Raw genomic sequence first — 13,023 nt, 5'->3', positions numbered from 1 at the left:
GTGTCCTTACACGGCCTCAAAGACCCCGCCCCATTTTTCAGTCCTGTCTTTTCCCACCCAGCAGACTAGTGGCCAATTTTGCCTGCTGTAGGCACTAGGGGTCTCCCAGCCGACCGGTAGCGGATCTGAGATTCGAACTTGGGAAGTTCAGGATCCTATCGCAGGGGGGCCTGAGAGAAAAAAGGTTGAGAATCCTCAGGTTCTGAGATTCTCAGCTTGAATTGACCAAAATCTCTGGAATAACACTCTGGAGTATGAGAACCTTGGTGCTGCTCAGAGAACCGCCCCAGTTTTTTGGAACCAAAAAAAAGCATCGTCAGCAGAAAGCCTTGCACAGCCTTGTTCTTGTACTCCACGACGATTTAATCTCCCGTCTTTTATCCGGCCGGATTTCCAGCATGCCGTGAACTAAGGCTGGACTTTCAGAGAGGATCTGTTTACAGAGCCGCTGATGTTCCAGCACGACACAATCTTTCATCTGGTAACGCAGGAGGCGCTCAGCCGCCGAATCTCAAGGGGGTGCAAATGAGAAATAATAACCATTCTCTGTCATCCCAGCTTTTTAAAGGAGTGCAAACGGCAGCACGTTCAAAATAAAGGGATCAGTTACACAGCAGAATTAGATCTCGAGCTCAGGTTCCTCATGATCGGGATCTGCTGAGTGATTTCTGACCTTACTGGTTTGTTCTTCACGTTCCTGACGATGCAGGATGCAAAATGAGTAAATCCTGGACACTGTGGGTCTGTTTAAAAAGCTGGTGACCCGCCCTGCTCCCTCCTACCTACCTGATCAGCTGCCTCGGAAGACATGGAGCCGATCCTGGGTGCCTCGACTTCAGAAACATTCAACATTTATTGTCAGATCAGTTCTTTTTCTTCCTCTTGTCGCTGCTGTTTTTGTTCGAATCCCCAGAAATACGCCGTGCCGCGTACGCTGCACCGGCGGTAGATAAACCTCCCGGATCCCCCCGCCCGCCTTCGCCCACGCGCTCCAGCGATAGATCAGTTTTCCACATCGTTTCTGTGCCATCCATCATCGGGCTGCGGCAATCATGGCCGCGCCAGCGTGAAAACTCTCTCTCTCTCTCTCGAGGACGAGGAAACCGAGCTCGCCAGCCTCCGAAAATAAACTGTGGAGAACCTTCAGGAGGGAATTAGAACAAACAACCTGCTGTCCATCAGCACGGCGCCGGTGTGAGTCCCAGCCCCATCGTTTCTCCTCGTTTGGGGGCCGGAGCGCTGCGTGATCAGATTTGGACGTTCCCAGACTCCAGACGTGGGCACGCGAGCGAGTGGCACTTTTCTATCTTCTCAGAATTTAGTCATTTCCGATTCCACCCCCGCACTGACTGAGGAGAGCCACAGACTGTCACCGGTCTGACGCATGCACATGCTTCTTTTTTACCAGCCAGTGGAGACCCATATCGCGTACGGATGATCACAGTAATGCAATTTGTGGTGGCGATGAGGAGAACCTTTATACGACCGTCCCTTTCTCAGACACAGCCGAGTGTGTTCTGGAAGACCTCTGGGATTCGAACCTGAGAGCTTAAGATCTATGTGGTAGCAGGCTGTTGTACATCTTCTGACAGCAAGAAGGTTCTGAGTTCTATTCCCAGATGGAGCGGGGAAGTTTTGCATGTTCTTCCCGTGTCTGCTCCGGTTTCCTCCAAAAGTCCAAAGACATGCAGTAAGGTTGAAATAGAGACACTAATGTGTGTGCCCTGCGATGACCTGGCAACCTGCCCAGGGTGTTTTCTACCTTTTGCTCAGTGACTCTGACCCACTGTGACCCTGACCAGGATAAACCAGTGCTTAAACAGACAATGAATTAATGACTTAAATAAGGGTAGGTTCACACCAGCCACCTTTCTCCATCATCCATCCATATACTGTAAATGCTATCGTCTTTTGGCTGAACGGGCACAAATTCCCATACACAGCTTCTCAGAGGAGCGGCTGTTGTTCTAGCTGATCACATAGAGGGCGCTATATTTAAACAGCATTTGTTTTTGACTATCACCTGTCCGGTCTGACACATGCATATAATCACCAGACAGCGGAGACCCGCACAGCGTACGGACGATCACGGTATTCATATATGAGACCCGACAGATAAGCATTTGTTTTTGAAACGGTACATCCGACAAGCTCACGGCCGGGCGTCCGAATACTTTTGGTCGTATAGAGTATAAACTCGATCAAACTGATCCTGCGAATCAACCGAATCTCTCCTGTCAGGTTTTAGTTTCTGATATTTTTAATAAAATCCGATTGCAGCACAGACGGAAGATTTTAAATATTCACATGAATGTTTTATTCTTCAGCCTGAGGCGCTTAATCCAATAAAATATAAGGACGGCATCAGCATTCACCTCTGATTTGCCGGTTCGGCGGCGTCGCTTGTGCCGCCCCCCGTCTCCTGATCCAGCTTCCTGTGCATACTGATGTAGGAAATGCTAATGAGCGTCTTATAAGCGCATCTTTGTTTAGCGCCGGCGTTCTCCTGAAGATCACACGTGGCACCGGAGCGGCGCTGTCTGCCCGAGCTCTTTATGAGTTCTCGGCTCCCGGAGGAACGACCCCCGGTGGAGCTCTTATTGTGTTTGGACCGGTGAGCTGAGAGGAGCCGACGTCTGTGAATGATAAATATAAACAGGCTTATGGAGGTGCGGGGTGATCCCCAAAAAATAGCTTTTCATTAAGATGGAGGGAGGCGCGAGGTGGCACAGTCAGTGAGAGATAATAAATACGTACAGTCTACCATGTGTACGGTCCAGCCACAACGTTAGAAGAACCCGCTGAAAATGTGCATGGAAGTAACTGTTTGGTATCACGGGTACATGTGAGGGATCTATTAGATGTGGATCTGATGGCGTGTGTGAGGGTGAGGGATCTATTAGATGTTGATCTGATGGTGTGTGTGAGGGTGAGGGATCTATTAGATGTGGATCTGATGGTGAGTGTGAGGGTGAGGGATCTATTAGATGTGGATCTGATGGTACATGTGAGGGTGAGGGATCTATTAGATGTGGTTCTGATGGTACATGTGAGGGTGAGGGATCTATTAGATGTGGATCTGATGGTACATGTGAGGGTGAGGGATCTATTAGATGTGGATCTGATGGTGTGTGTGAGGGTGCACTGGTTAGCGCTGTCGCCTCACAGCAAGATGGGTCTGGGTTTGATTCCCCAACTGGGTGGCCAGGGTCCTTTCCGTATGAGGTTTGCATGCTTCCCCTGTGTCCGTGTGGGTGTCCTTCGAGTGCTCCGTTTTTTAAGTCCAAAGTGTGTCTGGCATGGCGTTGGCGTACTTCACCGCTGTGCCACCCGCTGTCTAAATCTAAAACACGATCTCATCTACCCAGAATCAGAGTGGTGCCAGACATCGTTCTCTTCATGTTTGGGACCTCACGCAGAGCGAGATGGGGTGGTCTTCTTGGGTCTGCGTGCCAAGCCTGGCATGCTAAGACTGGCATTTGAAAGCCCACCTGATGTGCATTTGATACAGTCAAGGACAAAATTGTTTCCCATTAATGGCGACGGTCTGATCCAGCGGAAATGTTAATCATCTGAGCGACTGGCGAGCTCTCAGAAATGTTAGTGCCACCCTCGCCAGCGCTGTCCTGTAATTAAGAGCCTTTTCACTGAGCCGTTGCGCCTTTTTGATGCAAACAAGCGAGTCCGGCGTGATTTTAATGGATTAAAACGTTTGAGGGTTTGCAAATGCGACTCCGGCGCCTCTTTCTGATGTAAATCTGATTCTAAACAGTTCTGATAAAGAGTGGTATTTATTTTGGTCATGCTGACGGTGGTGCATCCAGATTTTAAGCTTCATAGATTATAGCAGCGGCACTGAGTAGAAATCCTGACCTTCCCTCCCTCAGACACAGCCAATCGTGTCTCTTGTACCTCTCCGCTGAGACACAAACTCTAGAGCTTGAAGTTGCTGTAGTGGTGGGTTATCAGATAACTTTACACCAGAAATGCACCCTTGACTTCAGTCTCCACCCCCCCCCCCCCCCCCCCCCCGCCCCCAAAATACCCCAAAACCCCCCCCACACCCACAACCACAACCACAACCACTTGGCTAATTAGCAAGAAGGATCTTAACGAGCCGTTGGATAAATGACTGGCCCCTGGCTCAGCAATTAAAATCGATCGTTAAGCCGGTTAGAGCAGCGTGTGACGCCTCGGCTCGGGTTCGATCCATCAGCGGTTTCTAAACACGCTTCCTCTAAAATTCTTTTTATTTCTAATTTAGTCATATCCTGTTCCTCTTCCTCTGCTGGAGACCCTGATGGCGTCTGAAGAGAGTGTATTCGACATGTGGACGGTCCACCGACCCCTTCTTATTCGCTCGTACTTCGGTGGATCGGCGCGTGAGGTCGGTCTTGCGCCTGAAGAGTCACGCGCTGATCTCCACGTTCCTCCACTTCTGTACAGGCGCCTCGGCTATTAACCAGTGTACTTACACAGCGTCCAATTTCCCACCCAGCAGACTAGCGGCCAGTTTTGTCTGTTGCAGGCACTAGGGGGCGCCCAGCCGACCAGTAGCAGAGCTGAGATTTACCTAGGCGCCACCCTCCAAAATAGAGGCCGCCAACCAACCCGTCTGAACGAGGCACTTCCATCCAGGCTTTGCTTAGACCTGCGCCGAATGACCAATTGAAAACCGCACTGATCCGCCCCTTCCACATCTCTCATTAGGAGAATTTAACCGGTGGACACGTGTTTGCTCTTTTGTTCCACCCTAATATTTCCCAGCCGGGATTCTATTTGCCGACAGCAGCGAGAGCAAACCAACGATGACCTTTCCACTCGTCTGAGGGGAGGAATCCTCGCCGCCCGGCGTCCGGAAGCTTCCGAATGTTTACGCTCAAAATGACGACAGCACCTTTAGCCTGATTTTCTTCAAACTCATTTTGGGAATGGGCTGGAGTCGGGCAAACTTGGGCCACGATGTGCCCGTGATGAGGGCTCAGATCGACAAACCCATGAATAAAAGCAGGTAGGTGCATCAGCTCTGTCACTTTTCACGTCTCTTTTATTCCTCCGCTGACATTTGAGTCGATTCCGGTCTGAATTTTTTTCCACGTCGATGGAAGCTGACCTTCACAGCCTCGCTGATCTGTTTGCTCTCCGGATCTCTTTTCCTCGTGTGAAAGTGTTACGTGTCGTCGTTTCTGTCTGTAAACCGTCGTCCTACACTCCAGAGAAGAGGGCGTGTCTAAATTCTTAGATTCCTTAAAATGCTCCTACTGAGGCGCCTCAATTGTAAGTGATGATCTGACTGAATGACGAGGGAGCGTCCGTTAATCTGTATAAGTAGAGCGTCTAAATAATCTGATTATGAGCTCCATGTCGCATTAAAATCCTGTCTACTGAGGAGCTGATCAGGTAGGTAGGATCAGGAGGGAGCAGGGTCTTGGCTGTAGGTGCGACACCATTATTATCAAAGAAATATCCTAAATACCCCACAGTGCATCAGGAGGAAAGTGTTCCTGCAGGCACTTCGATGGGTTGATTAAGTTCGGCTCTTTTCCCCGGGTCATTAATTCGAAGTGACCGTCACGTGCGTCCTTCAGAACGAAAGCAATCCCGCGAGGCCGAGTTCACAAGGACGCCGCCGCCGTACATTAATATTCATGGCCGGTTTGTTGTGGGTGTGTTTATGAACAGAGATTGATGTGTTTTTCCCCACATTACACAGGAACTCGTTCTGTCCGAGACGCGCGTGAGAGGAAACCGCCGCCGCTCGCCGTTTCCTCGACGTTCGCCAGTAGAAGGAGATGAAAACGCGGCGTGCTCGGCGTGATCGGGGTACAGAAGCGTGCAGGCGCCTGACCCCGAGCTCGCTGGACGTCCCGCTCCAAAAATAACTTCTTAGAAGTGAACGAGAGGCCGCTGAAGTTCCGCCACACCGGACAGACTTTGTGTGTGGGAATTTGTGCCTGATGTTGGTTAAGAAAGCCTCGGTCGATGTTCTGGTTCATTCCAAAGCTGTTCGAGTCAGGGCTCTGTGCATGCATTTCTGGACTGGTGATCAGAAGGTTGCTGGTTCAAGCCCCACCACTCCAAGTTTGGGCACTTAAACGAGGCCTTAATTGCTTAATTGCTTAGACTGTATTAGACTGTATACTATCACAGCTGTAAGTTGCTTTGGATTAAAGCGTCCACTAAATAATGTAAGTGTAAACGTCTTTATGGAGCTTGCTTTATGGGAACAGGAAAGGGCCCTCCCTAAACTGTTTCTGCACAATTGGAAGCCTCTACTTTCCTTTATATAAGTGATTTACATTTATATATGCAGCATTTAGCAGACGCTTTTATCCAAAGAGATTTACAGTTATGACTGAATATAATTTGAGCAATTGAGGGTTAAGGGCCTCGCTCAGGGGCCCAACAAAGACAGCTTGGCTTGGGTTTAAGCTGGCAACCTTCTGATTACTAGTTCAGTACCTTAACCACTGAGCTACAACTATCCCTGATTTATTAACTCATTTATTAAACCTGTAATTATACAGTACAGTGATTAATAAGGCTGAAGCACAGACATTCAATAATTAGAAGGGGTGTCCAAATACTTTTGGCCCTATAGCATATGTGATATAATATAATATAGCACTGTGTGATTAGATGAACCATTCAGCATGTGATTCTCAACACACTGAGCCCTCTACATCTCAGCCCGGTTACTGTTGCTATGCTAGACCTGAGCAGTTCCGGAACTGTGATGTCATAATGCTGGAGCTGCAGGTATTTAAGTGCTCACACACACGTGTGCTGTCATTTCGCATCGAGACACTGAGGTGAACGGTCGCGACCATGAGCTGTCTGTGCTTCTGCTGGCCGAGACGCCACCGGCCCTCTCCCCATCACGCCGAGCGGGCGGGGCCTGAGCCTCAGGCCGCAGTCACGGAACTCAAAACCAAGAAAAAGAAGAAGTGGAGCTTTAAGAGATTTCTAGGGATCTTTAGGAAGAAGAATAAGGTGGGCGTCGAGGTACCACACCAGGACCAGGCTGAGGAAGGAAAGGTCCTTCAGCAGGTGGTGGAAGCTGCTAATGGGGTGGAGCTGCCGGGGGTTCCTGAGAGAACCAGCCCGGAGAACGCAGCTCCCGAAGCTGAAGGCCTTGAAGAGATAATAAACATCAGCTCTTCCACTGTGAAGCTTTTGGAGGAAGAGCTGGTCATCATCGACCTGGAGAGGGAGGAGGACACCACCGAGAAGATCTCCAGAGACATGGATGCTGTGGAAGCTGAGGTGGCAGTGGAGATGATCCAGGATGTCAGTGATGCTCAAGCTGATGATGCTTCTGAGCTCCTGATTGTTGACCTGGAGGAAAGCGAGGAAGCCACCGAGAAGCCTTTGGATGGAAGAGACGGTGATGATAAAGCTCTTGAAGAACTCGTGAATATTGACCCTGTGGAGAGAGATGGAGACACGGGGAGGTTTGACAAAAATGAGGATCTGATCAGCAGTGACCTGGACACCACCGAGAACACTTGGATCTCCAGAGTTAATGGACCTGCGGAGGCTGAGAGGGCAGGACAGAAGAAACGGGATGGCGGTAACGAGCTTGCTTTTTTACAGCTCCTAATGCGTGAAAGCAAGCAAACCACTGAGAAGGTACTGGATAAAGGAGATATGATCATCATCGACCTAGAGAAGCCGGAGGACACCACCCAAAAGGGTTTGATCTCCAGTAATATTGATACTGAAAAGGCTGAGATGATGATGGAGAAGCTCCTGATCAATGACCCTCAGGAAAGGATGAAGGTGGATGTAAAGGACGACAAAACTTTGAACAAGCTTATGAAGACTGACCAGTCTAAGCTGGAGATCATCGAAATCGATGATTTTAAGGACAATATGGAGATGCCTCTGGATGTTGAAGATGTCGACGCTGAATCTGTAAAAGATTCGAGCATTATCGACCTGAAGAAGGCAGAGGACACCAGCCAGAAGATTCTAATCTCCAGAGACATGGTTAATATGGAGGCTAAGGTGGCAATGAAAAAGGTTTGGCAGATCAGTGAAGCTCATGATGATGCTTTCAAAGAGCTACTGATAACTGACCTGGAGGAAAACGAGGAGGAAACCACCGAGACGCCTCAGACTGCCGATGTGAGAGCTGCCGAGGTCAAGGAGGAAGCCAGCAAGAAAAAGAACAACAACAAAGAAGGTAAGTATGAAGACCTGAGTTTGGTGGGTTGAGGAAATCTGCACTGAATCTAAAACTAGAACCATAACGTCGATAATACAGCCGAGTACACAACGATGTGTTTGTTTTAAAGCAGAAACCGAGATGCTGGATCTGGATGTGAAGGTTGACGTCACTGAAAGTCCTAAGAACGTCGTTCCGGAGGTTGGTAAAGCCAAAAGCCGCCGGCCTGGTGAGTAGATCAGGTTCCACAATACAAACACAACTGAAGAGTGTGTAGAAGATGGAATAGAAATGTTCACGCTGACTGAGCGCTGATGTTTCTTCATTTTTAAAGCTGGGAGCCCGATGGATGACGACGCCTTGGCTGAGATTTTGAAGCGCCAGGTGAAGAAGCTGAAAAGAGTGAGATTCATCCTCCCTATAGGTAAATAAATACAAGCGTTCCTGGGGGGTTTGCTATGGTGGCCTTACATTTGTCTTTAATTCTGGAAGGTTGCTAGGTGGTTGCTTTGGTTTTGTAGGTGGTTGCAAGGATGTTTTTAGCTCATACAGTTTATGTAATTGAACAATGGAGGTCAGATTGCTTTTCGTTTGTTTTTAATAAATATATATTATATAACTCTTTTTATGTTGCAGAAAATGGGATGAGTGCAGGTGATCTTTTTCATGACATCAAATTTCCAAGCACAAAAAAAGAAGAAGACCTGTAGAGGAGCTCAGAGACCAGGGTAAGAGTTAAATAATAACGAGACACACGTTACTAACAAAAACTCATGATTTATTTTTGTTTGTTTTTACATTTATATCAGCAGAACAACAACAGCGAAGCTTCAAACCAAAGCTAGCAGGCTAATCTGTAAATAAAGAAGATCAACACATGCCGAATGATTTTTAAGAACACCAATAAAACCAATAAAAACACTGCCGGATACTGAAGTCTCTTTATTTTCCGAATCGGGTTAAGGGTACATCAAAACATTGGTCCTCAGACCCCCAGCCTAGTTTACTGCGTCCTTTCCTAAAGTACTATACGCTTACGATAACAAAGCCCACCAATCAAGAGACACGATACGATCATGGTCAGTTTAATCGTTCATTAAATAAATTGCCCTGTGATGGACTACCGACCTGTCCAGTGTGTTTCCTAACTTTCGCCCATTAAATCTGACCCACCGTGACCCTGAGCAAGATAAATCAGTGGCAATACAGACGATGAATGAATGAATGTTTTTGTTTGATGTCCACTAGGGGCGCTGCTCACTAATGCTATAAAAGCATCCCTGAAGATGATGTTGATGTCACTTTCTTAACCGCTTATCCAATCAGGGTCGCGGGGGGGTGCAGGAGCCTATCCCAGCTTTTCAATGGGCACAAGGCACACAGTAACACCCTGGACGGGGCGCCAGCCAGGGCAATTTAGTGTCTCCAATTAACCTGACTGCATGTTTTTGGACTGTGGAAGGAAACCCACTCAGACATGGGGAGAACATGCAAACTCCACACAGAAAGGACCCGGACCGCCCCGCCTGGGGATCGAACCCAGGACCTTCCTGCTGTGAGGCGACAGTGCTACCCACCGTGCCACCCTCAAGTATACTTGCACAGCTGAAGTATTTCTAATTGTGGCAGATCGTCCACAGTTGTGTTTTGTTTTGTCTGTTTTGGACCCTTAACTTACAAAACGAACAAACTTGAACTTTTACTGCAACCAAAGCAAAGATGCACAAAAAAATCACGAAGATCCACCAGGAGGGAGTTCGTTAGAGTCGGAGCTGAACCTGGAAAAGCTGTTTCATTACATCTGGCTTCTCATGTTCAGATTTTTATTTATTTTATTAATGAGCTGATTGGAAAATCACTTCATGTTTATGTTTTGCTAGAATGACAATATAAAGCGTAATAAACGTTAGCGGTTCCGTGGACGAGACGGCGGTATCAGCTACATCACGTCTACATCAGTCAGGAGATAACAACGCGACTCTGAGCTTCGACCGAATCTCCGCTCGCTTGTTTTGATGTTTTATCAGTTGGAGCATAAACTGTAATTACACTCTCGTTATTTCAGACCACAGTTCGACAGTCGTCGTCTCCGTTGCTCTAATTTAACGGCTGTTGAGCGAACGCGAAAATCAATCAGTGTTTATAAAGTGAAGGAGGTTTATGATGTATCGCTGAGAGAATTGAAAGCAGTGTGATATTAAAGTCTGATAAGCTCATTAGTATTATCGGAGATGTTAGGAGAAATCACGGCTGTTGTGTTTATTAATGTTTATTTTTTTATTTAATAAGCTCCAGTGTCCTCCTACAGTCCAAAGACATGCAATCAAGATAATTGGAGATACTAAAAGTGTGTGTGTATGTGTGTGGGGTAGTGCTGTCGCCTCACAGCAAGAAGGTCCTTGGTTCATTTCCCAGGTAAAGCGGTCTGGGTCCGGGTCCTTCCAGTGTCTGTGTGGGTTTCCTCCGGGAGCTCCGGTTTCCTCCCACATTCCAAAGATAATTTAAGATACTAAAAGTGTGTGTGTGTGTGTGTAAGTGTGTGTGTGTGTGTGTGTGTGTGTGTGTGTGTGTGTAAGTGTGTGTGTGTGTGTGTTTGCCCTGAATTGCACCCACTGGCGGCTTGGTGGGTAGCACTGTCGCCTCACAACAAGAAGGTCCTGAGTTTGATTCCAAGGTGGAGAGGTCAGGGTCCTTTCTGTGTGGAGTTTGCATGTTCTCCCTGTGCCTGGGAGCTCTGGTTTCCTCCCACAGTCCAAAGACATGCAGTCAGGTTAACTGGAGAGACTAAATTACCTTTTGGTGGTAAAAAAACAACTGAATGTATATCTCTATATCTCTATTTGTAGAGCAGAATAACCGAACGCATCACCGTACAGCTCATGATTCATTACAGCACAAAACTTCGCTGAACCGCTCGCTATCAAACTTCCCATCGTCTGTCAGAAACTTCATTCCGCCTTCGGATGTTCTGCTCAGATACCAGCGGCTTTTCTACCATCCCAAACCCTGCACAAGAAAACCTTCTGGTAATTGCTGTTCCTGCATCTGGCATCCCTGCGTGACGCGTCTTCGAGCCGTTCGGATCTTTTCATTCTGGGAACACAAAATTATTTGGAAAGTTCTGAACTTCCTATCAGGCTTTTTAATTATTATTATTATTATTATTATTATGAATTTAAAGCAGCTACTTTGATGTAACTTTTCGTTTCATTGAATTATCATGTCTTACCTGCATTATCCTGGTCGGGGGTGGCACCGTGGATCGGTGGGTAGCTCTGTCACCTCACAGCAAAAAGGTCCTGGTTTTGATTCCTAGTTCTCCGTGTCTGCGTGGGTTTCCTCCGGGTGCTCCGGTTTCCTCCCACAGTCCAAAGACGTGCAGTCAGATTAACTGGAGGTACAAAATTGCCCCAAGTGTGTGTGCGTGTGTGCCATGTGACAGGCGACCTGTCTAGGGTTTCATCCCTTTCGCCCAGTGAATTGCACCCACTGCGACCCTGACCAGGATAAAAAACAGGCAATGGTGGAAAAACAGACAATGAATGATTGAAATTTGCTCTAAGAGAGAGAGAGAGAGAGCGTGTGTGTGTGTGTGTGTGTGTGTGTGAGTGTTTACTTTGTGATGGACTGGTGACCTGTCCAGGGTGTTTCCTGTCTTTCGCCAAGTGAACTGCACGCACCGCAACCCTGATCAGAAAAAAGCTGTGTTAAAATAGACAGTCAATCACAGTGGGTCCGGCTGTAACACATCCCAGACAGGTTGGTGACCCATTTATATAGCCAATCACGTCTGTATTGTATGCGCCCGACCGGTCGATAGCACTGATGGGGATTGGAACCCTGCCCTCCAGCAGTAGTGGGCTAGCCTAATTTACCACCTGAGCATTGATTTAGCTTTATTTGTTGAGAAATTTTCAATAGAAATGAGGAAAAAAGTTCATTATTTGTTTCCTAAATTTGACCCGGTTGACTCTGCATAATCCAGAGCGAACTGATTTCCTTTTATGGTCTGTGTTTCCTGCTCTTGTTTTCTACCTGTAAGGTGAATGAAACACACCTGAGGCTTGTTAGCCTCATTAGCACATTAGCCACATTAGCGCGGTTTAATTAGCTCGCTTTCTTACATCGTTCTGTGTGGAAAGCGTTCAGAGTGGCGAGTTAGCACATTAGCATAAACAATTTACACAAATTACAAACAAGAGAGTTCTGACCCTGTTTCTTGCTATAAAAGTACTAATTTTAATAATTAAATAAGTAGTATTAAAATGAAAGGATGTTAGAGTAAATTACCAGCTATTAAAATAAAGATGAAGTGATTTATTTGTGCTAACAGATTAGCAAGCTGCTAGATGATCTGTCATTGTTGGATCTCGATTCTTTTGTGCATCTTCATAAATATTTCCTCAATTTTATTAAAATAAAAATATAAACATGTTCCCTGGCTGTAGTACCTTTCATGGTAGTCCAAGATAGAACCCTAATTAATACCCTAAAATTAATTTACCCTCACACAACATGCGTGCATAGCAACCAGGCTAACTGTGTGCTACGAGTTGACCGAGTGCAGATTGTGGGTCGTACAGGAGTTAAGAAGCACCCGCGGCGTTGATTTGACGTGTAACGTTGAGCGCCATGCTGGTTATCACCCGGCAGGTTAGATCCCTGTGCAGCTAGCCAATAATGGACGCAGGCAGGTCCACTGTAGCCTCGTTTGCCAGCCGTAATTGCACGTTTAGTCCGATCTAAAACGATTCGATGCTATAAAAGATGTTCTTTCTGCTACCTGTGCTGTGCGTCGGGATCTGCGCGGGTTCAAACCCGAGGACGAGCCTTCGACTCTCAGGAATTGGAGT

General features: G+C 47.2%; 1 protein-coding gene and 1 long non-coding RNA gene across 4 annotated transcripts; one reads left to right on the top strand and one right to left on the bottom strand.

The window, feature by feature from the left end:
- The first annotated feature begins 6,807 nt into the window (after positions 1-6,807).
- Positions 6,808-9,091, top strand: LOC134302660 (uncharacterized). Of its 3 annotated transcripts, none has more exons than XM_062987831.1 (5): positions 6,808-8,188; positions 8,304-8,399; positions 8,505-8,594; positions 8,807-8,898; positions 8,980-9,091. In XM_062987831.1, exons 1-4 carry the CDS (start codon positions 6,829-6,831, stop codon positions 8,878-8,880), a joined length of 1,620 nt encoding a protein of 539 aa, XP_062843901.1. In that variant the 5' UTR covers positions 6,808-6,828; the 3' UTR covers positions 8,881-8,898; positions 8,980-9,091. The 3 variants fall into 3 exon arrangements, with proteins under 3 accessions (XP_062843901.1, XP_062843900.1, XP_062843899.1); XM_062987830.1 differs by having other exon boundaries at positions 8,301-8,399; positions 8,983-9,091; XM_062987829.1 differs by having other exon boundaries at positions 8,301-8,399.
- A 2,054-nt stretch (positions 9,092-11,145) lies between these two features.
- On the bottom strand, positions 11,146-12,709 carry LOC134302548 (uncharacterized). The gene is made up of 3 exons (XR_010007545.1): positions 12,622-12,709; positions 11,787-11,857; positions 11,146-11,263 (listed from the first exon to the last, which is right to left on the bottom strand). It is a non-coding gene; the product is annotated as an uncharacterized LOC134302548 (long non-coding RNA).
- Positions 12,710-13,023: the final 314 nt, after the last annotated feature.

The sequence above is a fragment of the Trichomycterus rosablanca genome, chromosome 25 (assembly GCF_030014385.1).
Source record: "Trichomycterus rosablanca isolate fTriRos1 chromosome 25, fTriRos1.hap1, whole genome shotgun sequence".
Taxonomy (NCBI): domain Eukaryota; kingdom Metazoa; phylum Chordata; class Actinopteri; order Siluriformes; family Trichomycteridae; genus Trichomycterus; species Trichomycterus rosablanca.
This window is presented reverse-complemented; position numbering and strand designations above follow the sequence as displayed.